General features: G+C 40.8%; 1 protein-coding gene across 4 annotated transcripts in view; it reads left to right on the plus strand.

Moving 5' to 3' along the window:
- Nucleotides 1-15,735, plus strand: part of TMEM255B (transmembrane protein 255B) — a 63,459-nt gene that overhangs the window by 12,061 nt on the left and 35,663 nt on the right. For all 4 annotated transcript variants that reach the window (XM_082758588.1, XM_082758589.1, XM_082758591.1 and 1 more), the window contains exon 4: nucleotides 12,583-12,672. In XM_082758588.1, the coding sequence (XP_082614714.1) occupies nucleotides 12,583-12,672 (90 nt within the window). The remainder of the gene's footprint in view (nucleotides 1-12,582; nucleotides 12,673-15,735) is intronic.

Below are 15,735 nucleotides of genomic sequence, written 5' to 3' on the forward strand. Positions count from 1 at the left end.
CTCTTCCCTATTCCATTTTTAAAATGTGTTGGCCAATCTCAGGCAAATTTGGCAGGAAGGTAGAGAATTCAGGGATGTGCAGCGCCTTCAGGTTTCGTGGAAATTCATATGTGGGTTCAGAAAAGAAGTGTAGATCCCCCATGGTGGTAAAGGCTGCAGTGTCAGCTCATCACCCTGAACAATTAAGGAGTCCAAATGGAACATGACCTGTGAGACACAAAACTGCAGCAAGCCAGGCCTCATTAATATTGCTGGTAACAAAACAAATTATTTGTTTTTAAGAATTATTGTCCCTCATTTCTACACATAGGTATATGGTCTTAGTCTTCATTTGCATTTACCAGACTGGAACAATGAAAACTAGTTTCTAACAGTTATGATCTGGCTGTTGAAAGATTGTTGTGTTGGGGAACAGACCAAGAAGGTAACTAGAAAGTTTAATTATACGTCTTGTCTTGAGCATCATCCACAGTGTGCTAAGCCTGGAACACTGTCTAAGGCTGAGCTGTTTGTTTTCAGACGCTTTGGAAATGAGTTGGAAAGGGTTTACATCATACCACAGCTGAGGACAGTAATTATTCCCTGGAGTGTAACTGAGTGTATTCAATTGAAAAGGTTTAGGGCAGCTTAAACAGATTTGTAGTCATCAATAAGACTTCAAATACTTAGATAAGCATTAAAATGTAACAGAAGGATCATTTTCTGGTAACTAAAAATTCTGTTCATTGCATCATAACAAAAGTGTGTGGGGAAGAAAAGGAATTATTCACTCAGTTACTTCTATTTTAACTGGACTTCCTTTGAACAGTTACATCTATATAATTTGAGTTTAACCCAGTGTAGCTCTGGCAATTTTTTGGCCCTTGTAATGACTCAATGTTTCATTTTCAGTTTTTAAAATTGAAAACGAATGCAGGTTCAATTACACTAGAGAAAAATCCATGTTAATCGACCTTTTCTGCATAAATCTATTTCTCTCTTTGTCTTGAAGTTGTATTTATTTGTGACCTATCCTCTCTAAGTCTGGATTTATCCATGGTTTATGAAACACTAAGTGCAATATGAAATATGTAATGGTTAGCAGAGCTAATCCAGCAAAAACCCAGCACTCAGTAAATGCAAACACAGGGTTTGAGAAGGAATGAAAGCACAGTTAGGCCAAATGGACAATAGTTTGTTCTTAAAACAGAACATTAATAACATTGCACTTCTTTGACCTTCTTCTTGGCATGCCAGGGTCCACAGTGGGAGTTCAATGTGCTGACCAAGGTATAACCCTTAATTCAAAGGAACTGCTGCTTGCAGAATCGGGCTCTGCCTCATTGACTAGCATGATTTCAGCTGAGCTCTCAGCATTCATGCTTGCCTCTGTTATGCAGAGCTTGGCACCAGCAGAACAAAATCTCCCTTTGACTGAGGATAAGATGCCTTTGCACTGATTTGGGATGTTTATAACTAGCAAACAGCAGAAATGAAAGCATAATGTTTTGCTGTCCCTTTTTTCCTCCCTTTTACCCCGCAAAGCAGGTCACGGATCGAAGAATAGCATAGCTGTAAGTCATTCCATTACACAGGCATACTTAGTCCAGCCGGATGTGTGGAAGATAATGTACTGCTCAAATCAAATGGATTTGCTTGCAAGACACGAAGTCTCCTCACTTGTTTGCTTGCTTGCCATCTCCTCGTGTTACAGTACAACATAGTTCTCATTAGAAAATGAGATGCTGAAATTACATACAGAGGTAGGGAAGGCTGGAGCGTGCTGGGGGTCTGTGGCTGTAGGGCTGATCTGAGAGCTGTAGGCAGTGCTGAGCAGGTAGGTAGACACCTCTTTCAGCAGAGTCCCTGGTGTTTCCAAAAGGATGGTTTTAAGCACTGCAAAAGGTTTCTCCACAGATAAGTGTGGAGGTAGCATGAACTAGCACCAAAAGACTCATCACTCTTTAAATGTGCAGTGTTAGTAAGACACAATGCATATGGTTTTGGCTAACCCTGTGGAAAAAAACAAGCACTGTCTCACACTTTCCACTCATACATCTCTCCAACTCATCAAGCCATTCTTTCACAAGGCTGAAAATGAATGTGCTGAAACAGTAGTGCCTCCAAGAGTGACCAAGAGATACCAGGGCACCATGATAACTGTTGGGTTTTGGAACATCTGCAGTATTACGGTGCTGCCTGGAATGTATGTGAGGTAATGTTTCATTACTACTTCAGATTATTTTCTTGCCACCAGACTTTGTGTCTGTTGCAGAAGAAAAGCTTTTTCAAAGAGGTTATGTGTGTGGGCCAGTTTTCAGAAGTATATGAGCCAAACCTCTTTTGCTACTCAAAACCAATTATATTTTAAAAATAGATTTTGTCCATCAGAAAATCCCCCCTGGGAATTTTGTGTAAAGGTTGTGGTTAGCAATACGTATACAAAGAAAAGATACTAACACAGATACCTACTGTGCTCTGTTCAAACAAATTGTGCTTTGTTTTCCTTTTCATGACAATTGAACATCCTGACAGCAACTGGCTTTCGTACCGATTTTCATCAAAGATGCTAATTGCTGATAGATTCCATATCACACATTAAGCTAATTAAAGCAGCTTGTTTACCTTAAGAGAAATACAGTTACAATTCTGTAGATCTCCTGGGCCTGTCTTTGTTGTTCCTGCACAAATAAATGGAAAAAAAGTCTTTACTGTAGTACCGGGGGACATGCAGATCATGTAAAGGTAGTCATCATTACGGAGGTATTATTTCTCACTGGAACTCAAGCTGCTGAGAAAGTCAATAGTACTTAACTTTTTAGTGATTACTTTTCTGTGTGCTTATATTTCACAGCATCCAGGGTAAAACAATTAATGTTGATGTAAAAATGATAACAGTGGAATAAATTAGCAATCATCCTTGTCTTGTTTAGCACCTTTAAAATGATTACAACTGAAAAGACCTATTACCATCTTTTCAGCTGTAAATGTGCACTAGATTTTGTGGTGTGATTTAGCTGCATGTTTTAGAAGCAGGCACAGAGATTTGTAAACAGCTAAACAGTTCACATTGACACTGACGCTTGTGTGAGCATGTCTCTTCTTTACATATCTGTGTTTCTTTCAAAATATAACAGCATCTTATTAGTTGATAAAAGTCAAGCAGTTTATTCTTTGAGAACTTCTTCTTGGTCACTTATGTCTAGTTCCTAGGCTGCCGCAATGAGGTGCCATTTAGAGGCGTCTCTTTTTCCCCTTAGATTCTAGAAGGAACCTTAAACAGTGATTAAGTATTTCATGAATGAAGGACCAAGTAAAATATTTTATGTTTTCTAATGCAGATCTTTGACCTTGTGTGTTAGAAGTGAGGATTTCCACCACATAATAAATATGCAACAAGTATAGACACCAAAGTCGTACTTCATGGCACCTCTTGTCTTCTGTAAGGTTTGAATGACTCAGTATTATTAATGTCTCAGTATTATGACAAGTTCATTCCAAATGTTGAATATGGGGTGGTATTTTCTGTTATTTCCCCCCCCCGTTTTCAGTGTTTTGGCAGAATCAGAGAAAGGTTTAAGTTGGGAAGGGCCTTTGGTTCAACTAGTTACTTAAAACAGGGGCAAATTCAAAGTTAGATCAAGTTGTGCAGGGTTACATGTAGACTCTAAATGTCTGTAAGGATGTGGTTGACTGCTGCCTCATGCCATGGTGTCTTCGGTGAACCTGCTGAGGGTGCAGAGTCAGAGTCAGAGACTCAAACCACCAATTCCCTTTAAATCCTCCATCTTATTAAATGTAAGTCTTTGGGGACGTAATTCCTTTAAGATCTGTGCTTGGAAACATCACAGAGAGTTAAGTGCATAACAGAACTTTTTTTTTTTTTTTTTTTCCTGCCAGTTTGTTTTCTCATGGTGTTTATGTAATGAAAGCATTACTGTCACACAGCTGAGAACAAAAGTAAACTTTATGACCCATGAAATGTGTTTGTGGAACAATAGAGAAATCAATTATTCTCCATTGCAAGCAGGAGGCAGGGGATAAAAAGTGTTGGTAAGGAATCCTGGACAAATTCTCATGTGTGCACGGGTGAGAAGGTGAGGCAGGATGTGCCCAGAGAAGACAGGCAGTTTCTGATCCTGTTTGAAGAACGAGATCAAATTAAAGAGATGAGTATCCCAGTTGGCCAGATAAAATCTTCCAGACTCAGCAGGCAGAATTTCAGTACATGAAAGCTTGTAATTTGATTGTAATGCATTTTGGATAAAGAGCATACACATATCAGAAAACAGCGCAGTCACTGTAATGTGGAAGAGGGTTTGTAAAGACACTAACAGACTTTGGTGTTGAAAAAGTACCTGCTGCTGAACAGTGTCAGCTGTAAGTAGCCTTGGTCTATGTCAGATCCACCATTTTTCACCAGGAAGCACAAACTTCTGTGACACACAACATGCAATTTATTTCTGTTTTATTGTTCTCATACTGCTCTGAACAGCTGCCTCTGTTTAAGTGATGAAATGAGCTTGCTCCACTTGCATCAATAAAAGAGCATCCATGAAAGGAAAAATGTGCTGGATTCCTATAATGTCAGCACTGCTGAGCAGTGAATCTAAATTTATGTTTCACTTTTGTGCCCATTCCACTTAATACTGCATTTATTTTTCTCTTCTTGTCTGTATATTTGATATCCCTAAATCTGCAACCGTCTTAACCCATTGTTAAATAAGCTCTTTTGCTGATGTTTGCAATGGGAATTCTTACCAGTTTGATGTTTCTGGTGGACTAAGGCTTGCTTAGGCTTGTTCCAAAACCATCAGCATTTCTCCAGCTGTGAAATCCAGCTATTCTTGTTTATTTTTATTTATTCATTTTTTTTCCCTTCTGTTTTGTATTACTCTGTCCTCACCAAATCTAAGGCATCCTCTTTTCCTTCCACATTACTTCTTTTGCTCCCCTGCAAGTCCCAGGCAATATGACTGAGGCGAAGTAAAAAGAGAAGAGAAAGCACAGAAAGAAGTATTGACTGCAGGTTGATTTCGCAGCACAGGTACTTCCATATCTAGAGTCCCTCTACAACCAGTGGAAAAAAGAGAGTTTCAGAAAGTAATTAATCCCATCCTGTAATAGGTGTAGAAGGTTTCTGGAAGTGCCTAGCTCTCCATTGACTACAGAGGAACAGAGATGACCAGCTGAAATACTCAACTGTAGAGATGCAAAAAAAATACAAATAAGACCATTGCCAAATGACAGCTCTTGAAACAAAGTAGTAATTTGCAGTTGTGCTTCTATTTAGAAATGTTAGATTAGGAAGGCAAGGACTTGGGAAAGCAGAGTAAGATGACTGGAGAGCACGGTCTCCTGTAAAAGCACACTACATCTAGAATTGCCCCAGGAAGCCTCAGTGCTCCTCTATCTAGTAGTAAGAAGCTGAAAGAGGGGGAAAGGATTTTGATCATATAATTGATGCCCATTCTGTTTGGGCTGAAAGAAAAACAGAACAGCTATTTAAACAAATCTCTTTAAAAACAGTTAGAACATGTGAGGAGCAGAGCATTTGTGTTGCACCTGCTGGAAGGAGAGAGGATCGGTCATTAGGGTTGCTGTATCAGACCGAGGAGAAAATACATCAGTGCTGTTTGAATCAGTAACTGTGTGGTAAAGGTACTGGGATGTGAACAGGGGTCCTCAGATGCTATGAGGGCTTAAAATTGCACAGATAATAAAACCAGCCCCATGCCAGGAGATCAAAAAAACTTCAGGTTGCCTTCTGTTTCTTGTCTTGGATAACATGAAGCAAGTACAGCTCAGTCTTTCGTCTAACACTGGTTTAATAACATCTGCTGGCCTCCAGTAGCTGGTACTCTCCCAAGAATTAGAGTGTTTCAGCAGAGATGAGAGACAGCACAGCAGCAGTAGTGATAATTTTAATTGATTCAAGACAAGCATTTACTCATCAGTGAATGAATTATCTTGAATTTGATATGTTCTCTTTATTTACACATACATCAAATTCATTCTCTGGCTGCAGTGTAACAGTGGATCCAGTTTTAAAGTTTAAGAGCTTGTACTTGATACAGGTTGATTTCATTCAGTTGGTTGGTCATTCCAGTAAGTACTTGCTCATAAAACAATTTGAAATAATTTTCTCGCTGTTTTAGATCTAGATTTGTAGCTGATAATAGATTAGGAGAGAAGGAAGAATATATTAATCAAGGAGCCCTTCTCAATAACTTTGGCTCATGTTTCATAGGAGCTAGTGATTGAATTCCCGTTGTTCTTTCCTTGCTTGAAGATGAAAATACGGGAAAAATCACCTTTATTTCATACAGCATCTTCCACAGAAACCAGATCTTCAAATGTTTTAAGCAGGTTAGAAGAAAAGACAAGATACGTTACAGAAAATTAATGGAAAGTGGATTGGTGTAAATCATGGATTAGTTCAAGTTCATTTCTAGACGGTGAAACCATCTGAGAGATAGAGACTAGGGAACTGAGTTAACATACAAGGTTTTTATTTGGACAGTGCAATGTTAATGCAAAATTCTTCCATTACACCTCTGTAGGTGACTGGAGTTGCAGAAGAGTTAAGTTGCTGTTCTCAAAAGCAGTGAGAGTGGCTCAGTGCTGCTGACTCACAGGGAGGGAGGAGGGAGAATGGGAGAGGTGCTGTGTGCGTGGTTGGCTGCAAAAGCCCAGTGAGGAAACTTAACAACAAGAGTATTAAGGGGCAGTTTTGAACCATGGGCTCTTACGTCCTGAAGAGGAATGGCAAGAGGGCTGCTTGGGAATGGTTGATACATTTATAATGATGTCATTTTATTCCTGTTCAACAAGGCAGTAGTGAAGATGTTGTAAAGGAGGACTCCCTGATTTTGAAATAAAAACAAGAATTTAAGACTAATAGAGGTGGGGAGACGGTAATGAATGTGCTGATGGATGTAGGAGTAATAATAGATGGGTGCTCCTGAAACAGGGTGCCCCCATGCTAGACTGTGAAAACCATTAAGAAAGCCAAATATGATGGAAGAAGTTGAGGTGGGTTTGTCTGTGCATCTCCTAAACAAAGTATTAGTTTTGAAAACATGTAGCTGAAGGAAACTGAGCCAAAGCCAGTAAAACACCCAGTTAGTCAAAGTGTACAGGGAAATTTGCTGGGAAGAAATCATTGTGTATGTGCAGAGGTATCCATAACAGAGCATCTGCAGCAGAGAATCCAGTGCTGATAGTAGAAAGAGAGGTAAAGGAGAGCAGTAATACTGCCTGGTGACTCAGGTAAGTCTTTACTCTTCGTAAAGATGTTCAGACAGTTATGTGGCATTATGCACTTAGGGAGATTGCTGTGTGGGCGCCACACAGCAGGGCCACCTCCTGCCATTGGACCCAGCACGCCCATTGCTCAACATTGAACATATTGTCAATGTGATCAGATGCTAATTCCTCCCATCTCCATAACTGTCGCAGCAATTGTCACAGGTAAAGTCTCCAATAACTAAAGAAGTTTGCTTACCTGACCAGTAAGGAAATTGTCCCTTTCCTCCACATCTCTTTGTGTGCCTGGAGGAGCTGGAGTGAGCAGGCTCTGTTGCCTGTGCTCCTTTTTCCTCTGTGTTACTTACGTGTGCAACACAAGCCGTCTTGGGCTGGAGGAGGGCTGGGACTGTTAAGTCACCCTGTTGCATGTTTCCTGACCGTGGGCACTTCTGTCATCCCTTGTCATTGTGAGTTGTGAAATTAATGAATTATCTGCACAAGTTAAGCAAAAAGACCACTGGAGGAGAAAAAGAGAAAGCAATATTCATTAACTGTGCCTACATATGATGTGAATTAACCGTGCCAATCTAAAGAATAACAAAAGATGTTATTCTGCCTTTTACCATTCTGTATGTGGGGCAAGAAAAAAAAATCTGAATGGAGATGCTGCCTTTATTTTCAAAGTGGATTTTGATCTTATTTTTTTCTCCTTGGCATAATAATTGATACCTCTCATGCGGTTTCTGTATTCTTTACCAACATTTGTTTATCTAATTACTTCTGCCCTTTTATGCATGCAAGTTTGCTTAAATTCCTCATGAGACCTTTCCCCTCCCCATGTTCCACCAACTGGCCTTTTCACATTTCTGTTCTTCCTAATTAACCCTGACACAGTGCTGGCAAACAGCAAACTTCTTCACAGGCAGGAAAACAAAAGTCTCCTTGACCACAAGCAGCACAACCAATCCAGCCCTTATCATTTATTCATTACAGCTAAAACCTACCTTTTACTTCAATAAACCCTAGGAGTGCAAATTACATGAAAGAGGTGAGAAAACCTAATAGCTGCTGCCAGCACTTCTCCTTTCTTCTCTTTTATCTTGGTTGCATGGTCCCACCAGCCCATTTGTGCTAGGTCTAGTGCTCGTCTCCCCTTTTAGCAACCTGGTTTTACTTATTTGGGGAAACAAACAAGTTTTCTGCCTCGTGAGTGAATTACACTAGCTGGCTGTGTATTCAGGCAAGCACCGGAGCTGGTTTGCAAGGATGGACCTCTTGGGGACAGGCAGCAGGAGACAGGGCTGGAAAGGCAGGATCCCAGAGGCAGAGGTCCCAGCCCTTCTCTTCATGAGCTGTACCAGCACTGGTGCTCTCAAAACAGACATTTCATGTTTTCTTTTTTTCCCCTCCTTCATCTGGATGTCAGTCTAAGAAGCAGTTCTTCAGCCATTGGTTGGGCAATCACAGAAGTCTGCATCATTAGGAATTTGTGTCATTGTAATTAGTGCTATGACTGGGATTGGCATCAATGAATAGCGAACGGGAACCAGTCAAAACCTCCATGGAATTAAACTGTATTTTGGGGAATGTAATGTTAGGGATAGCCTTCAACAAACTGCCTGGTCCATTTCTTTTCCAGATACGTTTGCTAGAATCTGCATGGGGATAAAAAGGGCTTTATAAACCTGTGGCATAACATTTACATAGGCTGTTGCAAAGCTTTCACTTCTCAGAGCAAAAGGCACTGGCTGACAGCATTTCTCAGTTTACATTGATGAGGGTAATTGCGATTCTTCCTCTGTCTGGAAAGAGATCCCAGAGAGACTTGATGAAGAGCACAGTACTCAGAGACACTGAAGGCTGTGCAATGCAAAAAGCCATTTAGGATGAAAAAAGAGAGTCTGTTAGATATAATGTAACTTACATTTGATACCAAGGTGATTTAGAAAACAAAAATCCATAAATTACCTGAAGTATCAGATCTACTTAGTCTAAATTCAGAGGATGAGACACTTCAGAAAGCATCTGGTGCTAGAGGTGATGGTCATTATCTGAACAGTTGTGCCTTTTGACTGAAAGTGGGTAGGGGATAATCCAGAGCCATGAAGAAACCAGGCATCTGCCAGGACTGTGACCTAGTGAGCCTCACAGAGATGCTTCACAGGGGTATCTAAAACAGCTGCTGAGGTACTAGCCTCTAGCTTGTGCTGGGGACTGGTGTGATTTTCTATGTCTGCTGGACAATGTTCTTTCTGAAACCTATGTAAGTCAGTTTAAGTCAGAAGGCCTCCCAACATGACCGAGGAGAGCAAAGTCAACTCCATAGCTCCTGTCCATCCTGCAATTTACTGTGCACTTTTGTATGGGTCTCTTAGAGCTATCTGGTGAAATTGAAAAGCCAGCATGCTCTTATTAGGTGATTTAAGCTCTCCCCATGAGTGGAAAATGTTGGTTTAGGGATTGTAAATCATCAATAAATTGCTCATGTGTGAAATGAAAAGCCACCTTGAGGTCAACTTCCAGTAAATTGATCCTGAGCTCACGCAATTTGGAAACACCTGGCTAAGCCCACTAATTATGTGATTGACTGCTATGACTTGAAAAACAAGATAAGGGTATCAGACAATAATGACTTAATCTGGACTTTTAAACACTGCTGCTTTTTCAAATCAAGAGATCAGGTACTGTAACAAATGTACCTGCCACAGGGCAGCACAGCCCACTAGTCTGCATTGGTAATAACTCCCTGCAAGGAGCCCACAGCCTTATTGATCTTAAGAGTTTCATGCCAAGATTTTTAGATAGCCAGGTTCACAAGACATGACCTGTTATGCTGAAGAGACAAGGGACAGTGGGGGTTGAAGGGTGGTGCAACCAACAGTGGTTTCTCAGGGTTTCAGCTTTACTACTGCAGAAGGGGGCCGGTTGCAGGGGATGTGCAGCAGGTTCCCAAGATCAGCCAGTACCATCAGCCTCAGCCACTTCTGCTTTCCCATCTCCTCCCCACACAGGGGATTCAGATCACTCATCAATCCCTGTGTCAGTGCTGGCCTACCTGTGATTACAAGTTGCAATCTGAGAGCCACGAGCTAGTGAGAGATTAAGAGTATATCAGAAAGCGTTCGAAAGATGTGATTCTAGTTTGGACTTCTGCTTTTAAGTTGTACTTTTTGCTGATTCACTAAAAGCTCATATTTCCAAATGTTCGATATTGCTTTGACCCGTATGTCCAATGCTATGGGCTTCAAAGGCTGTAATTTAGCCAACAAGGCTAAGTGCTGGGTCCTGCACTTGGGGCACAACAACCCCAGGCAGTACTACAAAACTTCTTTACCGAAAGGGTTGTTAGGCATTGGAATGGGCTGCCCAGGGAAGTGGTTGAGTCACCATCCCTGGAGGTCTTGAAAAGACATCTAGATGTAGAGCTCAGTGATATGGTTTAGTGGAGGACTGGTTAGTGTTAGGTCAGAGGTTGGACTCGGTGATCTTGGAGGTCTCTTCCAAACTAGATGATTCTGGGATTCTGTGACTTGCTTACAAAGCTATTGTTAACAGCTGAGCAGAACAGACAGTTATGATGTTACTTAAAAGACATATAAAAGTGGTGCTTAGGGATATGGCTTAATGGTAGACTTGGCAGTGCTATGTTAACAGTTGGACTTGATCTTAGAGGTCTTTTCCAACCTAAGTGATTATAGGATTTGATGGTTCTAATTTCTTACTTGCCCAATATGCATTTTCCTGAGCAAGTCATGAGTGCCCTGTCCCCTATTGACGTTGTTGACTTTATAATCTTCTTAGCATTACATTAGCAAAAGAGTCCATTTCTTTTTTTTTTTTTTTTTTTTTACATCATTTTGTGGTATCTTACATGTTTTAGGCATGTAAAAACAGTACATAGGTAATGCAGATATGGGTTTTGTATATGCAGAGGGGATATGTGGACTATATGGCTGTGATTTTGGTAATCTGTACCTGGGCACTTCTGGAATAAATGTTGTGAAGGAGCAGTTAATGACTGGTAAGTAACAAATTCTAAGCTGAAACCCTCAGTAAGTGTGCTCTTCTATCAATTATCTAAAAATTAAGGTCACTGTTCTGTAAATTTTCAAAGGAATTTTTTAATCTATTGCAATTATTAACTGTAACTTAATACTGTGGTAAATTAGACCTGAGCTATCATATAGGTTGCTTCTGAGGGTTCTTCTTGTGACTTTGCAACAACAATGCCAGGAATATGAGAAAGGAATATTATATTAAAAATATAGCCAGAGAGTGCATGTTAGGTTCCTCATACTTCCTACAGGTGTCAATGGTCCAAACCCAAGGTGCAGAGTCCTCATAGTCACTAACCCATTAATCGGAGGGAGGAAGGAATGAAGTAATCCCTCTGATCAGATAGCACTGGGGAAATGAGTACCAGGTGATAGTGCCCTGTCAGGCATTTCTTTTTCAGGACCCACCTCCTCTTACTTCACTCACAGCATTGTATCCTTCAAATATGCCCTCAAAAGGATCCAGTGCCATCAAAAGTGTGTGCTAACAGCACTCTGGTTAGTCTCTGAAGGCACACACGATGAAGTACTGGCAAGCCACAAACCTATTGACTGTTGGTAAGGGAGAGGCCAAGAGTTTTGCCTTCCAAAGTGCTGTTGATATAGAATTAATAACATTTATTGAGCAAAGCTGGCTGGCAAGCTAACAGAGACAGCATGGTGTTTGTGCTGTAGCTGTGACATGGGCTGAGCTCTGCTGGCCTTTGCATTACCCACCCTGACACCGAGGGGCAGGCTGAGAGCCCCAGCCCTTCCAGGGGTACCACTTCAATGAGCCTCTGCTTTAAGCTACCTTTGCTGCAGCTCAAGGTGTCATAGACTATGTGGGATGAGAAAAGTTTTCTGAGAGTGCCCAGGCTAGGTATGAACATATTACAGTGCCTTTATCAGTATGTGTGAGTTGCTACCAGTGTAGAGATTGATGTGAGCCAACAGGAACATGGCTTTTTGCCATGCTCCCTGTGGACACCACTGCTGTTTTATTAAATAAGTTGATTTAGAAGAAATCACCACTGAATTTAATAACTCTTACAACTGACCTAATTTTCTTAAGAAAGATTTAAGCTTTTCCAGTAGACTTGATTTTAAGTCAACTCAGTGTCAAGAATTTCTGTTTTTTTTGTTGTTTTTTTTTTTTTTTTTTTTTTCTGCTGTGTATCTGGCAGCCTGCCACACTGATATGACACGCATTACAGCAAGAGAAAATGTCATTTAAAAATGCTGGAAAAAATACTATGATTGTCTTACTTAAAGAATTATATTGAAAACATTACTCACTCTGCTTTTCTCTTCTCAGTTGGTAGCCTCCATTGTATTTATCAGCTTTGGCGTGGTGGCAGCATTCTGTTGTGCAATAGTTGATGGAGTGTTTGCAGCACGACACATAGTAAGTACAGCAATCTTCTGTCATCTTTCATTTTTGATTACTTATGTCATTTCTGGCAGGAAAGCATTTTCTTCTGTTTTATGTCTAGCAGCATATTATTTCTTGATGGTTCTCTTTGTTGGAGAAATGTCTTTTGGCAAAAGATCAACAGGAAAGCCCATCATGCGAGTGCCCAGAGATGGTGCCAACTGCTTATTCATCCCTCAGGGAGCTCCAAAGACTGATGTGATGTAAAATGATGTAATGACAGGTGTGCTAAAATGCATAAAGGGAAGACACTTTGATCACCACCAGCTTTTATTTCCTTTTGCACATAGGATTTGTGAGCATGGTCAGAATTTAGAATGCATCGAGCAGTGATGAGCACCAGAAGTCCCCTTGGGATCTGTAGCAGAGAAGTGGATTGCAACAGCACAAAGGGAACATTTTGTTGGAGCACAGGCAGCAGAGGAAGTGACAGGCTTTGGTTAGAAGTAGCATGAAGGGGTAACCACTGAGTTACGAACAACTCAGACTTCACCATCTGCCTGCCATCAAAGGATGGTTTATTTAATTAGAACAATGAGTATTTCCAGTGTGTCTTTCTCCAAATCTATTGCCATCTTTGCCTCAGAAGGACATTTATAGACATTTGCAGTACTGCAGTAGCAGTGTTACTAGTAGTTCTTTACCATCTGTGAGTCTAGGAGTCTTTCTCCTGACCTTCTTGTGTAAGCGCTACACAAACTTAGAACAAATATATATATATATATATGTATTTCTGCTCACAGAGTTCAAATTAAAATATTAAGCAAAAAGGGTCAATCTAGGGACAAGACAGACTGGAATGTGGGGTTATTTTGAATATGCCAGTTTACACATTAAACTTTTTTAATTTTATTTTTTGCTCTTCTATCTTTTGCAATTGAACACCTCAAATCAGTCTTAAACCAACCTTTCAGTAGAGCTTTGATATCAGAAAATCTCAGGAAATAATTAGCTGTATGTTTCAATAGGCACTAGGACTCGGATGCGGTATGCTGCTTAGCACAGCAAGTATAGTACATGATCACCTCACTGCCATAAAATACCATGGTCCTGATCATCTTTCTGCTTATGTTCATGAAGGAGTAGCATAACACCACTGGCATCAGTAGAACTATACATAATTTTCAAATGCATTAGAATATTTAAGCTCTGGATCACTTGGAGAATAAAGCTGTAAGCCAGTTTTTATTTTAATGTTACTGAAGAAGACTTTAAACAAAATGTGGGCTTGAAAACCCCATGTGCATTGCATAAGGGAGGAGACATCTATTGGTATAAACAAGTGGATTGTGCAATATGAGCTTGAATAAACACTGCAATCATGTTTTGTGCTAAACAGACACTGTCAGATGCTGACGTGGCCTGCTTTTACTCGGGTTTGCATTTTTGTTGCATTGGATGACACCTGGTATAACTTTGTCTCTGATTAGGATGGAAGTATAAACCTAGGGAACCTTTCCATGGGAGGTACTTAAAAGAGGAAGGGAGCAGATTCTTATTCAGATATCCTGCTGCCAAAAATTGAGTTGTTGTGGCCCAGGAAACCATTGCCATTTTTTTCAAATATTGTTTCCAACTCATGATTTTCCAGGAATCACGCTTATTTTTGTCCTGCTTTGATATGATCATTAGAAAGTGTTCATACTGCACTTGTAGAGGGAGAGAAATGTTAACAATTTGTGTTTTCTGGAAAAGATCTCTGAATCTCATGCTTCTCAAGGGGACAGGTTATTCTCTTTCAATCAGTGTTGGCTCGTAATGCTATAGTTTACCTGAGACTCTTTAACATAGCAAGATTAGCTACTATTCAGCACCACTTCAACACTTTTAGTGGTTTTACTTGTATTTCTACCAAGTTTTATGGTGTGGTAGCTTCCTGATCTCCCTTGATTCCTTTGCAGGGCTTTCAGAAAATCAATGCCATTCTGAATATAAGCGTAATGTGATTTGTAGTCATCCTTGGGTACAGTATAGCACACAATCTACACTAAGAGCAGGGAGGAGGTTATATTAACAGCTCTGCTCGCCATCAGGCCGAGAACCGAAGTGGTGTAGGGAGCCCCATGACCTCCCTGTGGTGTGCTGCCATCTCACTGGCACCGTGACCACTCTGCCCTTATCACTGTGGTGCAATTATACAGCCACAACCTCATTATGCTGAGGTTAGATGTGCCGTCGCCTTCTGGGAGGTGAGCTCCTCTGTTGGAGGACAGTGTGTGTGCTGAATCTCAAACACAGAGACAGACATCAGTCCTTTTGTCTTCCTAGGCATTTCATGTGTCAGTTTTGACTTTTTTGGGCTTTAAGTTCCTTTCACGTGTGTTACTTAGGCATTCCTTCCAATCTAAATCAAACAGCAATATTGTTTTTGAATATTATTCTGTCATGACATGCCCTTAATGTGGCATTATGGACTAAAAGAGATTCAGTTCATTGCAGTGAACTGCTGTCCAGGAAGAATATGGGCCAGAGAGTCATTGCAGGGGAACAACAAGGCACAAAGTCATCGCCGTGGTGCAGCAAGAAGTCATCCTGCAGTTCTGTATCTGGTTAAGTCAGTGAATGGGGAGTGGGCATGGTTGGGTCGCATCTGTGGAACTGGAGACTGGAAGGGGCTGGTCGCTGCCCAGGCACTCCTTAGTGTGCTGGAGATGTACAATCCAGTGACATGGAGGTGGTGCAGTCATGCCGTGACACGCTTCACAGAAATCCATTTCCATCTGTTTATATTTGATCTGTATTTATATCATGGTGCTGACACCAAGGCACCACGTCCCTTTCCTCCTGGATGGGGGAGTGCTAGCTGCAGTGCTGGTCTTCAGACGTCCAACAAATACAACATCCTCCTTCACATCAATTTGGAATAAGAAATGTCTCCCGTTTTTCACTTTATTTTTAACTTCATTTGATCTAGGAGGGGTGCTAAGAAGACAAATCATGATGTTACAGATTTTTCTCAGTGTGTACCTGCTGTCAAATGGGAGACTATTACTGTTGCACATTTTCTCCTGCTCTTGTAACACCGTGGATAGAATA

The sequence above is a fragment of the Aythya marila genome, assembly GCF_965140915.1.
Source record: "Aythya marila genome assembly, chromosome: 1".
NCBI lineage: Eukaryota > Metazoa > Chordata > Aves > Anseriformes > Anatidae > Aythya > Aythya marila.